The following is a 15,211-nucleotide window of genomic DNA, read 5'->3' as shown; positions in this document are numbered from 1 at the left end:
CCTCAGTTCCCCGCCCTGGAGCATCCACAGAGAACAAGTCAGACAGGGCTGTGCTCTCAGGGACCTGTCATTCTACAGGGCGGGGATCAGGGCCCGGAGACAACAAATAAACCAATAAACAACAAGCAGAATACCAAAGAGTGGATTCACCTTGATGTGATGAACAGGGGTGGTTAACGTAAGTAGTTAGAAAAAGGGCCTCAGAGAGCAGACGGTCTCTTTAACGCAGATACCAGGAAGGTGCTGCCCGGCGGGGAGCAGCTGCTCAGTGTCACCTGGGGAAGCAGGGTCCCCAGCATCAGGCACCTGAGTGCTCCAATCCCATGCCATCTGTGCCACGTCCCCTGCCCCATCTCACCCACACACATACCCTTGGCTCGAACCAAAGAAGCTGCAAGAAGAAGGCTTGAAGGAGGCTGTACCCTTTTTTCTCTCTGGGTCCTTCAAGCCGCAGGTGCATCGGGTCTGAATGCCCAGCAGTGGGGAGAAGAGACAGCAGTTTTAACTCCATTATGAACTAAATTGTCCATAGCGGAAAGTGTCAAAAGGCTTAACCATCAGAGTGGCAGGCACAGGGATTCATCAGGAAGGAGGCCAGCAGGGCTAGGGCACTGCCTCCAATGTCCAGAGCTGGGCCAGGCACAAAGATGCTCCATCTGATCTGGAGGAGCAGCTGGGCTCCTTCCCAACCCTCTGGGGATGTTTCAATATTTCCACAATTGGTGTGGTCGTACCTGGGATTACTAGCCAAAAATCAACCATTAGACATGTCGTCAGGAGACAGGAAAGGAAGATGTGAGAAAAAAAAATCACAGGTGGAGACAGTAGTAGAGAAAGATAATTCACAGAGACCCCTTTAAACAACGAGTTATACAGAAATGATATAGCATCATATACACCAGAGATCCCCAACCTCTGGGATCAAATGCCTGATGGTCTGAGGTGGAGCTGATGTATTAATAATAGAAATAAAGTGCAAATATATGTAATACACTTGAGTCATCCTGAAACTATCTCCCCACCCCTGGTCTGTGGAAAAACTGTCTTCCATGAAACCAGTCCCTGGTGCCGAAAAAGCTGGGGACTGTTGATACAAAGACATTCTGACTACAGATAACATTTTCAACTAAAATCATCAGAAAAATTAAAATCAGACAAAGTAAATGAAGGGACTTTTATTACGACTTTTACCATGTTGATTGCTACAAACAGAAACTTCCACTTTGCTCAATATTCTGAAATAACCTAAATGGGAAAAGAATTTGAAAAAGAAGGCATAAAAGTGTATGTATAGTTGAATCACTTTGAAATCCACCTACAACTAACACAACTTTGTTAATCAACAAATATAAAATATAAAATAAACTTAATATAAAATAAACTCCAATATAAAATAAACTTAAAATTTTAAAAATAAATAAAAACAAAACAGAAACCCTTGGGGAAATGTTTAGCAGTCTTGGGGACTTTGGGGAGGGTGGATATTACAAATGCATTGATTCAGTTATGACCTATTTAACACACATTGCATGATCACTAGATTTCTATTTCTACAAAAAGTCTGCAATTTACAGGTACAGCAAAATTTTAGCACCAAAAATTTTGAAAAAACATGAAGTGAAAGAGAATGCCCAGAATATATGTAAGAAATAAATTTTAGGAAGGATGAAATAAGAATAGACCAAGCTAGGATCCCAATGGCCAAGACAGGGATCTATAAAATGCAACAAAGAGGAAAGTTTAGGGTTGGCCACTAGCATCTACTTAAAACTATTCACAAATGATACATAGTCCCTGAAGCTTCACACAGATCTTTGTACTTTCTAATCACCTTTTAGAAGTAATCACCAAGTATATCAGATTAAGCATAAAAGCTAAGAGTTGGTAGGATAAGTAAAGTTACCATAAAATAGAGGGGGTTTTTCTGGTCACCTCTTGTGAAAAGCAATATTCATCATTACATAACGGTACTTCACTTCTTCCACTTCCTCAACCATCCCAAAGAGAGCAGAGAACCAGGAGGAAGTTAAAAAAAAAACCCTAAACAACAAAAATAATTGTCACAAAGGTCTTTCATGACAATTTACAGACTAACAGGAAAGTCCCTTGAGTCCTTGGGCAGAGTTCTTTACTCCTGGACAGTAGTCTGAGGATTGTGATGACCGGTTCTGCTTCAAATACAGCTTTGAAGCGGCTCCCTGAGAATGGTGGGGGGTGATGGGTAGGGACATACTGGCCAGAGGAGGAGAAAGATGGCACTGAAAATGACAGAAAAGCCACAAATACAAGATACACATATTCAGTGACACATTACAAGGGGACCATTTGTCCCCAAAGTAAATGGCTTCACAGGCCACAAAAGTCCTCAAGGAAAAGTGCACATATGATAAATGATATGCATTGGGAGAGGGAAGGAGGAGGAGCTTATAAGGATAGGGAATTAAAAGTTCCACTCTTATGTATAAAATAAGCTACAAGGTATATTATACCAGACAGGAATGTAGCCAACACTTTACAATAACTATAAATGGAGTATAAACTGTAATAACTGTGACTTATTATACTGTACATTACATAAGATTAAAGACCAACTTTACTCAGTGTTTTAAAAGTGATGTTTATAAGGACAACCCCATATTCCAATTCTACACTCACAATAGTTGAAGAGGATGAAGTCAGAAGCATGTTTCAGGGCTATGGGTAATTAAAGACGCCTGTCCAGTGACACAAGGCAGGTGAGGCCTTAGTCCAGACACTTGGGATTGGCGTCTATTGAGGCTACATGTGTGTGCTCAGTCACTCAGTCCTGTCTGACCTTTGTGACAGGACATAACCAGCCAGGCTCCTTTCCTCTGTCCATGGTATTGCCCAGGCAAGAATACTGGAGTGGGTTACCATTTCCTCCTCCAGGGGATCTTCCTGACCCAGGGATCGAACCCCAGTTTCCTTCACCTCCTGCCCTGGCAGGTGGATTCTTTACCACTGAGCCACCTGGGAAGCCCAACTGGGGCTACACACAGGGGATAAACAAATAAGCTGAGTTTTGTTTTGTTTGTGATATATATGGTTCCTTCTGCTACAGTATCTTGGAACTTATTCATCTCATGGGAGGCATCCTCTTCTAAAATGAGCACACACAGATCACAGTAATTCTTCCATGAGCATGAGTGTACAGGCAAGAAACCCTGCCTGCCTCAGAGTTCTGGTTTTTTATCTCCCTCTTTAAGTGAAATCTGGGTGGAAATCGTTGGTGGATATGTGAGACTTCATTGCTAGGAGTCGTGTGAAGGATGAAAACACAAAGGCAGGACTTCCCTGGTAGTCTAGTGGTTAGTACTGGGCGATTGCACTCGGGGGGTTCAATCCATATTCGGAGGGGAACTAAGATTTCACAAGCCACCTGGCATGGGCAGAAACAAAAGACACAGAGGTAACAGGTGATACTGGAGGATACAATTATCTTTACAGTAAAGTGGCAAGAATTGCAACATAGTTTTAAGTAAACATCCAAGTACTTAATTAACTGGGTAAATGACACTGATCTCCCAAGGATAACTTTGAAACACCTCCCTTGCCCCAGTGTAAATCCAAGTACCCACACTGGCTACAGCAGTCAATCTCCATTTATAACACATCTCAGGACACCCAGCTGATCTGAAACTGAGCAGGCCTGGGGATGTGATGGATCCCCAGGAGACTTTGGAATACTCCAGAAAAAACAGTCCCATGGTGGAGAAGGGGTCCATGAAAGTCAAAATGAACTCCTATGGTCATGATAGGTCAATTTGGACATTTCACATTTCGCACTTAGAAGCTCTTTCAGAAAAAGATCCGTTACAAACTGGGCCAATGGCATTTTTTAGGTGGCATCCTCAGGTAGGTCTGTACTTTCAGGATTAGACACTTACTTAAATTGAGAAGAGCAACAGGGCGAGCAAGAATCAATCAAAATTCAACAGGAGGGCAAAAAATGCCCACTTGACGGGGTAGAAAATTTGAAAGTCACACAAACTGTTCACATTCCCCGGGAATCTTAATCAGCAACTTACCTGTTACCCTCCCCTCCTGGAACTTGCCTGTGCGGGGAAAATAGCTCTATACCGCCCCCTAGCGTTGATCGCCTCGCTTCTCAGACTAAACACCGCAAGGTGAGTGGTGCCTCCACCTCCTCTTATTTCCGGAGGCCAACCCTCATAGGGCTAAACATAGCCCAGTCCTCTGCCCACGGATTAGGAAACAACCAAGCTATTTTTAGCGTCATGCATCTTAGGAAGAGAAATGGCCCAGTCTCTGATGGCAACAGAATGTGTGTGGCCTGACTTCATGAACCCATCCCTCAGGGGGGTGTGCACCTACTCCAGCAAGTGGCCTAAGATCCTGTGAAAGTTCTGCAGTCTGGTTAGAAGGGATGGTGGCACATGGACCACACGACGAAATGACAAGGAAAGGACAATGACGGGTACAGGTCCTAAAGGGACTCAGGAACATAAGAGATGTCAGGCCAGGCCTGATATGTGAGAGCAGCAGAAGTGACCTGGGGCAGGAAAAACAAAAAACAGAAGCCAGAAGCCAGGAATAGCATGCATACTCATTTTGAGAAAGTCTGTCCAGTAAGAGGCAATATTTTGAGCTTGACATTTATTTTACATGAGAAAGAACAAAGGTTGGTCTGATCCGTTTCCTGCCAGGGTACAGCTGGTGCTGTGACTTCTTTGATCACCCCTCTCCCCAGTTCTCTGCAGTCCCCGTGATTAGAGATGGATCCCTAGGCTGCCTTTTGATCAGCAGCTCAAGCAGCCTGCAGGTGCCATGTGCCATCACATCAACAAGTTGTAAGAAGCAGCCACATTAAGTCTAGCTGATGAATGTGATAGCTTGTCTTGCTGCCGGTACAATAAATACACATAATGGCTACAAAGGTCCCAGGAATCCTTATGTTCTCTCCTTCTGTACTTTAGAACTTTCTGTGCTTTCTTAAAGGTGAACACTTTGGAGAGTTTCAGTACAAAACTAAAGCTTGGAAACGCCCCCAAAACATAGAGAAAATGGTGCTCAGACTTAAAAACACAGCATACACCATTCCAATCTCCTAAGTATGCTGCTTATGTTCATGTCGCCTGGTTAATGAAGAGACAGCATTCTTGCATTCTAAATAAGATGGCACACAAAGCAGTAAAAACATGTACATTTCTTTTCAAATAAAACTTAGAGCCACTGCTTGTAAACAGGGTGTTTAATATTCTAATTTTAGACAGCCTGCATTAACATTGTGGTTTCATGTGCAGTATAAAATTTCTATTTACAAAGTAGTCTCAAAAATGACTTCATAATGGTAGATCAAGAGCAAAAGAGTTTAGAAACTGAATGATGTAAATCATATGGAGTTCAGAGGCTAAGCAAATTACACACCCTGAAGCAGCCCTGGCTTCATGAAAGGAGCCTTTCTCCAGCCCTGTGCAATCCCAGCCCAAGGGAACTTGCATCTGAGAGTTTTCTAAACATTTCAGGTACACTTGAAAGCTGAAAGTAATTCTCATTTCCTATGCAGGATTAAGTCGTTTCCAGCACACACAAAATAGCAGCCACTCACCATCGCATATAAAAACACACCACCAGAAAGGTAAGGGCTAGAGTACAAAGGCATATTAAAAAAAAAAAAAGGGCGCAAGAGAAATTCATTTTTTAAATACCTCCCAAAGACATCCACACGGCCTCTTGACCGCTTTACTATCTATTTATTGATTAATTGATGTCTTTCCACTTAGAGCGCTTCAATTAATGAGGTTGATACACGTCCTGGGACAACCCCTCCCCAATCCAAAAAACTCTAAGTAAAGTCAAACACGCCAAGACTCATTCGTGTTGGCTTCAGAAAGAGGCAGTTCTTGAACTTAGAACTCTGGCAACAAGAGTTCTTGCAAGGCACGCTGGCACCGACGTTCCCCAGGGCTCCCCGAACGTCCCCTCTCCGGGTGCGCCCGCAGAGACACTCATGCCGCCGGGCTGGAGCCCCGGCGGCCGCTCCCGAAGTTGCAAACTCCGCTGAACCTCCGAAAGCCGGTGCCTGCGAACACGCGCGGAGGCGTCCGTCCCAGCGCGGGCCGGGGTACATCCCGCCCGGGTGCACAATGCGGCGCGGGAAGCGAGCGGGAGAAGGAGCTGGGGTTGGGGGGGGGGGGGGGGGGACTCACCGTTCTGCTCCTTGTTGCTGCCGAGCTGGAGTTTGCTGCTCAGGTTGGACTCAGCCCGGGTCCCGGGTCTCTGGCCGGCTAGGGCGGATGTCAGCAGGAGGAGCCCGAAGAGGAGCATTGGGCTGAGCGGGCGGGCGCGCGGTCGGCGGGCACTTGGGGAGCGGGGCTCCGGGCCGGGATCAGCGCCGCCGGGGGAGGGCCGCGCCGGGCGGGACGCGCCGCGCCTGCTCTGGCCGCCGAGCCTCGCGGGGCACTTTCCACATACTCCCATCCAAGACTTTCTCCGAGGGCCCTCTTCTGCGTCTCCAGCTTGTGCCGAGGATCAAAGCAAAACCTGGACCTGAACCAGTTTCCCAAGGTTTAAACAAATCCTGCGCTGTGCCGAGGCGGTGGGGGTGGGGTGGGGGCGAAGGCGAGGGAGGAAAGGGGGGTGGGGACGCGGGGAGCCGGGCGCGCCGAGGAGTCCCTGGCGAGGGGCTGGGAGCACCTGTCAGCCGGGGGACGGCACCGGCAACGGGTTGGGGGTCGCGCGGGGCCGGCCGGCAGCCGGGTCGGCGGCGGGCACTTTCTGATCAATAACAAAGCTGCCGATCGATGCGCTCTCCAGGCGCCGCAGCCGCCCCGCCCCCACCCGAGGGGGAGGGGAGACCCAGGCGCGGGCGCGGCGCCGGGGCCGGGGGTCCCGAGCCGGCCCGGGTCCAGGCCGAGGCCGCCCGGGGCCGGGCGCAGGGAGGCCGAGGGACGCGCTCCTCGCCCGGCGCGCAGCGCGGATCCGGCACCTGGATGCGGGTCCCGCGAGCAGAGTTCTCGGGCCCGGGCGCCCTCGCCCGGCGCAGCTCTGGAGGTCGGACTGGGGTCGCGCCGGGGGCGCTCGCCGTCCCCTCCCCCGCGCTCCGGCGGCGCCGCGAGTGGGCCCCGGGCGCGCAGCAGGCCGGCGCGAGCTCGCCTGTCCCCTCCCCTTCCCCACCTTCGCGGCGGCGGGGGGGCCCCGGTCCCGCTCGCCGGGGCCGCCGCTGGGCGGTCCGGCAGGTGCCAGCGCTGACGGGGTGCTGCGGGAGGGCTGGGTGCCCAGGGCCCCGGACGGGGATGCGCCCGAGCGGCCCGAGCTCCCCTTCCCGGACGCCCCGAGCCCCAAATAACGGGCGGGCCGGGCGCTGCGGATGCCGCGGGAGCCAGAAGAAGTGGGAAGAACTTCCTGCCTCTTCCCTCTTCCCCGCCCCTGAGCCAGGACTCCTTGTTCCTTCCCGAGGGATCCCCATTCCCAAAGGGCTGGGCCGGGACCCTTGGCCAGGCACTGTGGGCTGAAGGTACGAAGGGACTTCTTTCCTTCCTGTTAACAACTCTGAAGCAGGGGGTGGAAAAAGCAAAAGTAAAGACAAACGAAGACAAATGGCCAGAATAATTACGTTTATTCATTTAACGAACGCTCCGTTAACTGAATGCCTACGAAGGCAGGCACTGTTCTAAGCCTGCAGAAATGAAAACAGACATAAGTCTCCGGCCTCCTGAAACTTGCCTTAAATCAGGATCAGGCAAGGGCCAGGGCAGGCAAAGAAGAAATACCCTCCAACCGCTTGTCGACATGCGGATGCAAACTGACAGGTTGTACTCGGGTATATACTCCACCTGGAGTCAGACTGAAGGATGGATCCTTAAGATGTGAGCAGAGATGGTGGTGATGATTTAGTCGTTAAGTCATGTCTGACTATTGCGACCCCATGAATTGTGCCCACCAAGTTCGTCTGTCCATGGAATTCCCCGGTAAGAATACTGGAGTGGGTTGCCATTTCCTTCTCCAGGGGATCTTCCCAACTTAGGGACTGAACCTGTGTCTCCTGCATTTACCGCTGAGCCTGAGCCACCAAGGAAGCCGTAAGCTGGAATCCCGTGGAGTTTCAATGTTTCTTTTTTAAGTAACTTTGCTTTCTTGCCCTGTTAGGCCCTCCATGAGGACTGGGGAGAGCTGCCCTGACAAAGATCCAGGGATGCTCAGACGTCCCCTGGACCAAACGGGGCAGACCCTTCCTCAGTCAGGCTGAAAATGTCAGGTCCTCTTCCTAAGCTTGAAAGCCCACTGAGACCAACCCACTTGACCCACTTAACATCCTAATCCTCTTCTTTCTTTCCTTCTTAAAATTCTCCTAAGTTCATCTCCTCTTTGAACCTTTACTCACCTAGACCATCCTTTCATTCTTACTCCTTCACCACTGCTGTATCCAGAGTGCAGGATGTCAAGGCCAGTAAGGAAAGCCCAGTCTTTGAAGAAGTTACAGTTGAGCAGGACACAGGCCTTGTCATTGTATTCACTCCAGCAGCTCCTCAAGGCCAGTGTGTATCCATATTTGCACAATAAATAATAGGTTCCAAGAGTTTTCTGTAGATTTGTGGGAGGGTGAGGGAGTGTTCTCAGTTTTAAAGGCTTAATGAGACTCATTATATAAAAGACATGTTTTATGAACACACTTTAATCTATTTGTAATAAAATTAATTACTCCCCAATTTTTCTAATTTGGTACATTTAATTTTCTAATCAGGATTTTTCTATTAATAAATGAAGCTGTTATGTCTGTATAGTTGAGTTTGATGACCACCCACATAGAGTGTGTGTATGTGTGTGTGTGTGTGTGTGTGCCCGCAAATTCAATCCATTTGCTTTCATGAGATCATAAGGGTGAGTATGTCCTTTATTTTGTATCATTTCCTATCGGCCAGAAGAGTGCCTGGCCCAAGGGGGTCATAAATAAATACTCTTGCCTGACTGGCAGGTTTCTTTATTGGAGTCACTTAAATTTGCCCTAGAATTTCAGTATGGAGGATGCATTTGAAAAGTTAAAGATGATCAGGAATAATACTCCAGCTCTGGGTTTCACCTCATCCATATTCTATAGATTGCTTTAAGACTGGCCTTATCAGTAAAGCCAGCCAGGTGCTCCTGCAGGACCCCAAACCTGACCATGTCCACATCTGCCTTGCGTGGGTTCCTTCCGGTGTCCTTAAATTGCTGTCTTCTGAACTGCTCTTGCCCTTGGCAAGTTTATTTTCACACTGTATCCTCCGCCTGTCTTCCTACTCTATTCTGCTTACAAACCCTTCCTAGGAAAGTGGGATCTTTGCATTGAAAGATTTTATATAATCCAAAGTCTGCACAATTACTAAACAATAGATTCTGAATGAATGTGGCTTTGTTTGGGCCTAAAGCATTTTCCTTGAGGAAAGGCATCTGTTCCACCAACCAGGAGAAAATAATTGGGAACATTCTTTGTGGTTTTCATGTTTTCTTAAATATTCAGCAGACGTGCCCACTCCAGCTGAATGCAGAGAGTGCTACCTACAAATTCCTGGTGAGGAACATGCCAGAAGGTACTGGGTTATGAGCAGTGATAATTTGAGGAGGGAGGGTGGATGTCACTACTAAATTCTTTTTGAAGTGAAATAACATTTAAAGTCAACTATCCATTCAACCAGGCATTTAACATTCAGGAGAGCAGAAACTATGGGGATGAGTTTTTGCTCAGAAAATAAAATATTGCAAATTTTCTTCCTCTCTCTTCTTCAGAATTAATCGTAACACACACAGGTGCAGAACGATATTAAGACTTTTCCTAGAACTTTTCAGTATTTTAGTGGCAGGTGATTTGAACATGAGTTTCTGAAGTTCAGAGCCCTATGATCTACCTAAGTATCCACTACTTTCCAAAATGACTAACTGGCAACACTTCTATATAGATTTAAATGAGGCTGGGAGCTGAGGGTATCATTAGTAAGCAAAGTAAATGCCCACAGATCACAGCAGGAATAAAGACTGTTCTAGCGGGGAAACAAAAGAAATGAAGTAATCTTAGAATCATCCTTTCCTCTCTCCAGTTTCTCCAACTACCCCACCCAGAGAAACATATGACCATGCTTTCTCTGGCTATTTCAGGATACATTTAGACTCTACTTTTCCAACCTGGAAAAACAAAAACACACTTTTCCTTATATTTTGTTGGTCCAGATCAGTTACCCTTTACCAGTGTAGTAATGCTATCAGAAAGGTTGGCTTGCTGAAGCAGATGACAGGGGGTTGTGTTAGGATCCTGCTCCCAAGGATCCTAAATCCTGCTTTTTGAGGGTGGAGAGTCCGTCCGGGGGTGGGAAGTTGGAGGTGTGTGATCTAGAGAAACCGGTGACAAGGACAGGCCTTGGGGTGGCGCTCTGTGGCCTTTCCCACTGAAATGAAGCTGCTCTTTCCTTTTGGCAGTCATGGTGAAGCATGCAGACTCTACAAGATCTCAGAAGTGCTGGTCTACTCAGAACTCAAGGGAGAATGAAGCCAGACACAGCCCCAAAGAGACAGGAGCCCTGATCACCTTAGGACCACCACAGCCAAAGGTCATTTCCCTGGGAGATGAGAGACCAGGGACCTAGTCTGGCCTTACTGCTAGCAATAGCACAACCTTAATCTAGACTTCTTTCTTTACGGGAAAAAATTGCACTGAATTCTTTTTTTGTATTATAGTATAATTGTTTTACAATGTTGTGTTAGTTTCTGCTGTACAGCAAAGTGTGTATGCCGTATGTACATGCACAACCCCTCCTTCTAAGGTCCCCTTCCCAGCCCCCTGATCCCACCCCCTAGGTTATCACAGAGCACCGAGCTGAGCTCCCTGTGCTATAAGGCGAGTTCCCACCTGCTGTCTGTTTTACACATGGTAATGCATATACGTCAGTGCTGCTCTCTCAATTCATCCCCTGCTCACCTCCCCCTAGGAGACACAGAGGCACATTGGATTCTTAACTCCATCCTCTAATTGCTTTAGAATTCTTTAGAATGCAACAGATAATGATGGCAGTTCTTTTCAAACTTAACAGTGTTTCTGTGATGATATGGAACTAGGACAAGTTTCCTGGCCTCAACTCAGAGGTGCCTTGGAGGCTGGCAAGAGATGATGAGCAGAGGCTTCTCCCTGAATTTGTGCAGTCAAGCACAAAAGTTCTGTTTTATCTGTGTGATCTTGGTTGGGAAAGAAAAAATGTACTGATAACCAAAATGAGAGAAGAAAAAAAGAGTGTGGAAATCACTGACTAATGCCAGTATCAGGAATTGTATTGCATTCAAGGAAACAATAAAATACATGTGGGAGTCATATTTTAATATTTAATATTTGTTTGATATCATGGGAACAACATCAAAAGAGGCCAAGGATTGGTCTGAAGGTAAAGAAATATAACTATAGTACACAAACAAGTTGTAAATTATAAGGAAATTCTATTGTCATTAGCCAAAAATGAATGTCCAACCTCCTACTATCCTGTAGAGCTCCATCGGTGGCATCTCTAACAAATCCTTAAATCTGGGGGAAATTCCCTAAAAATGAGACCAGCAATCAAACACTGTGCTTGGTCATATCCCCGAGTCAATAAATGTCACTTTTCTCTTGCCTGAAGTCATGTGTAGGATAGGAAGGCTTCTGTCCACATGGTGACAAATCATAGTAAAGGGGTCAAGACGTGGCTACAGATCTCCCTTCCTCAGACAGTGACCCCCTTCTTTCCAAGGTCATGAGAGAAGGACCCTCTCACTTTGCGATCATTGTTTCAAATGCAGTCTTTCCTTGGCTGCCAGCCTTTGTAAAAGAGGCCCAGAGCATCAGTACCCGACTTCATGAACGTTTAAAAAAGTACTGTTGATTAGAAGGAAGGAAAATAGAGCTTAACTCATCTAACATTAAAGTCACCTCAATTGTTTTTGAAGTTCAAGATAGTTCAAGGAATTTCCGTAACCTTTTTCTATGATGATTATGACTGTTAGCCGTCTGTCGTCTTTATAGTCATAGTCAGAAAAGTGTCTGCTTCCTTCTGTTCTAAAGCAGTGTGTGACATTTTAAGGCATTGCTTTATTTTCCAATTTTTATTTTTATCAGCCCAGTTGGCTTTGATGCTTTTCGCATCTCCCTGGACCACCTTCACTGCTTGTTCATTGTCCGGATGCTCTTTTACTGGTCTTCCATAAAATTAGGAGGGTACAACACGTGTTTTCCTCCTACAGACAACTCAAAAGGACTGATAGTTAAATAAAAGTCAACCCAAGGTAAATAAACACAAGAGGAGAATCATTCAGGTTCAAATTTACCCTGTGAAGCATTGATCATGTTCCAGGAACTATTAGATAACCTTAAAATATATTTTCTCATTTCATCTTCCCACCAGCCCTTCACGGAAAGCCAGAATTTCCCCATGTTACTGCAGAGAAATGGAGAATTAATGGAGAATTTGCCCAGGGTGATGCTATGGGTGACCAGTACAGATCACCTTTGTCCCCAAGGCTTCCCTTAGACTCTTGTGCTTTTCATGTGACAATAGAGTCCCTGGGTTTTGGACAAGAGCATTCCTATGGGAAGCTTTTGTGTGCTTCCCTAGGTTTTCCACAATGACTGCCCTCCCCATGTTTGCCTTGGGGGAGACCCTGGGGTACTTAGATTTTCCCACATGTTTAAGAGCACAGCACTAAGACAGCTATCCTTCTGGAACAGCCTACATAAAAGGTTTGAGCCACACTGAATCTGGGTTACTGGAGGCAGAGATGATGACTAAGGCATCAGAAAGCTGGCCTGGGGTGGAAGCCCACCCAAAGCGTGGGCTAGCCTGAGTATCCTGTTTACCCTGGCCAAGTTAGTCATCCAGCTAATGCCTCAGCCTTTGCCATCTGTGGGCAGTTATGTCAGAGAATCTATCTCCTCATCTTTGAAGACAAAGGGAGTGAATTATCATTCCTCTCCTCCTGCTCACGATTGCTACTGAACGAAAGCATCAGGGCTGGGAAGAAATACAGTGTTTTCCCAGTTGTTCCCTTTGAAGAATCAATTCCTGATGAACTCTAGGTGTCAGAGCCTAGACTTCGCTCATGCACACTGTTCCTATGTGTATTCCTTCATGTGTTTCTAATTCAAAGTTTCTGGCCGAGGGTTTTTGTTAAGTCCTATGACAAGGCAGATTTGCATTTTCACTGATACTTTGATGAAGGTGTTTTTAGATTGGCTGAAGTTATTCGAAGCCCAAAGGCAAGAAGGAACCAATGACCTATTAAGCCCTCAGACAGGAAAACGTCTTCAGTTGAAATTCTAATTCCCGAGATCCACATCGGAAGGGATATACCATACGAAAAGATACTCATAGTATCCATTTTTGTTCCAATGGACAGTTTGAGAAAAAATTCTTTACATTCTTTTCTTTCTTGAACAACATTTTAGACACATATAAAACTGAACAGAAATATGTGAGAATCAGCCAATTATTCTAGCCACTATTATTCATACTAATTGAAGCAAATGGTTAAACTATGCATCTGTTAAACACATTATTTTAAGAATTCAAAACATGTCCTAATATCACTATCTTCCTGCCTACCGAGATTTCTGTTCCAAGATGATCATCTCTGTGTAAACCCACGTTCAGTGTTCTCAGCTCTGCTAAGAGGAAAGAAATGTCTCATCCTTCAGACTCTGTGTGGTCTGGTGTATGAACCGACTGTCACCTAGTCAGTGAAGCAGAGTAACCTGCACACTTTCATTTACATCTTGGGGAATGGTTGTTACATCACTACTTTTTTTTTTTTTTAATTGAAATGTCCATAATGATGAACTCTACATTGGAGTCTTCTACTGATTATTAAGTACAACTCCATGCATAAATATTAATAGAATCCTTTTTTTAAAGATAAGAAACTGAAGCCCAGGAAGGTTCTGTAACTTGAGCAGAGACACATATTTATAAGTAGTGAAACTGAGCAGAACCCTGTGGGGTCCCTGGGCAAAGAAGCCTTTCTGTTCCCTGTTTCGTGTTTGTAAGGAACAGACTCCATGACCCATGACCTGAGTCCCAAAAGGCACGTTCTCATAGTTGCTAATCAGATAATTGAGAAGATGCACAGGTGTGGGAAGAGCAGCCAAGAATCAATAGCACAGACTTGGGTCAGGGTTCTGGTTCCTCCTCAAGGATATACATAACAATATCTTTGAGTTCTTGTGTGGAGTTATAACCCACACAAACTGGAGGATGTTCCAGAGAGAAAGTGAAAGTCACAATTTGATAACCTTGAACCTCATCAAGAACCCTCCTGAGGCCAGATGAAAGGAGTGTAGGCCCTGCACACACCCTGATCTTATCATCTTAGCAGCAACTCCATCCTTAAACCATTGCTATAAAATTCCTCACCAAATCCTCCGAGGTTGAGACAAACAGTTTTCAAAGGCAGGAGCCTGCTGTGTTCCCCTTTGCCTGGAAAAGTAATAAAGCTAATTCTTTTCTAGTTCACCCAAACTCTGCCTCTGAGATTCCCTTCGGCACTGGTGCACAGAGGCCAGTTTCCTGCATGAGTATTGAAGTCAGAGTTGGGAGGCGGGTACCTGCTTCCAGAGCTGGCGCTTTAAACCTCTCATTCCCATTCCTCCACACCACCGAGCACAGTGCTAGGTATGGAGTGACTTCAAACAGACATTTCAAACTTATGAAATATCCATTTCTGTTGAGCATTGGGGGTTTATTTTATAACTCCACACCATTCTAATCAGAAATATGTAACTTAAAAATTCTACTGCCAACAACAAACAGGACATCATTCTGATTTTGGTCTCACATCAAAAGGACAGTGCCCCAAGGCTACAGGAATGAGACACTTAGTCAAGGAAAGCATCACAGTGTCTTAGATGGAATACCCTCTTTAGTGGCAATAGATATGAGAAATGAACCTTTTGAAACCATCTGAAGGAAAAAAGGGTCTGTTGCCCTGATTCTTAGTGATAAAACCCTGCCATAAAATCACCATTACACTGTCGCTGGTTCTGACAACTTGTGATGAAGGGAACCTATAACATGCATTCGAATAAGTTTCTGAAGGACAAAAGTAGGAAAAGCAAAGGTGGTGAGACGACTTACTAGTTTCTCGGGTAAGGTGAACGTTCTGCGTGGGAGACAGTTTCGGTTAGCAGTCACCTTGAGATCATCATGGACTTGACCAAGACAGCAATCTGTCAAGACCATTG

General features: G+C 46.0%; 1 protein-coding gene across 2 annotated transcripts in view; it reads right to left on the bottom strand.

Moving 5' to 3' along the window:
- The window catches only part of PDGFC (platelet derived growth factor C), a 241,276-nt gene extending 234,733 nt beyond the window's left edge, over positions 1-6,543 (bottom strand). For both annotated transcript variants that reach the window (XM_040251479.1, XM_040251480.1), the window contains exon 1: positions 6,192-6,543. In XM_040251479.1, the coding sequence (XP_040107413.1) occupies positions 6,192-6,462 (271 nt within the window). In that variant the 5' untranslated portion in view covers positions 6,463-6,543. The remainder of the gene's footprint in view (positions 1-6,191) is intronic.
- Positions 6,544-15,211: the final 8,668 nt, after the last annotated feature.

This window comes from Oryx dammah, unplaced genomic scaffold, assembly GCF_014754425.2.
Source record: "Oryx dammah isolate SB20612 unplaced genomic scaffold, SCBI_Odam_1.1 HiC_scaffold_12, whole genome shotgun sequence".
Taxonomy (NCBI): Eukaryota; Metazoa; Chordata; class Mammalia; order Artiodactyla; family Bovidae; genus Oryx; species Oryx dammah.
This window is presented reverse-complemented; position numbering and strand designations above follow the sequence as displayed.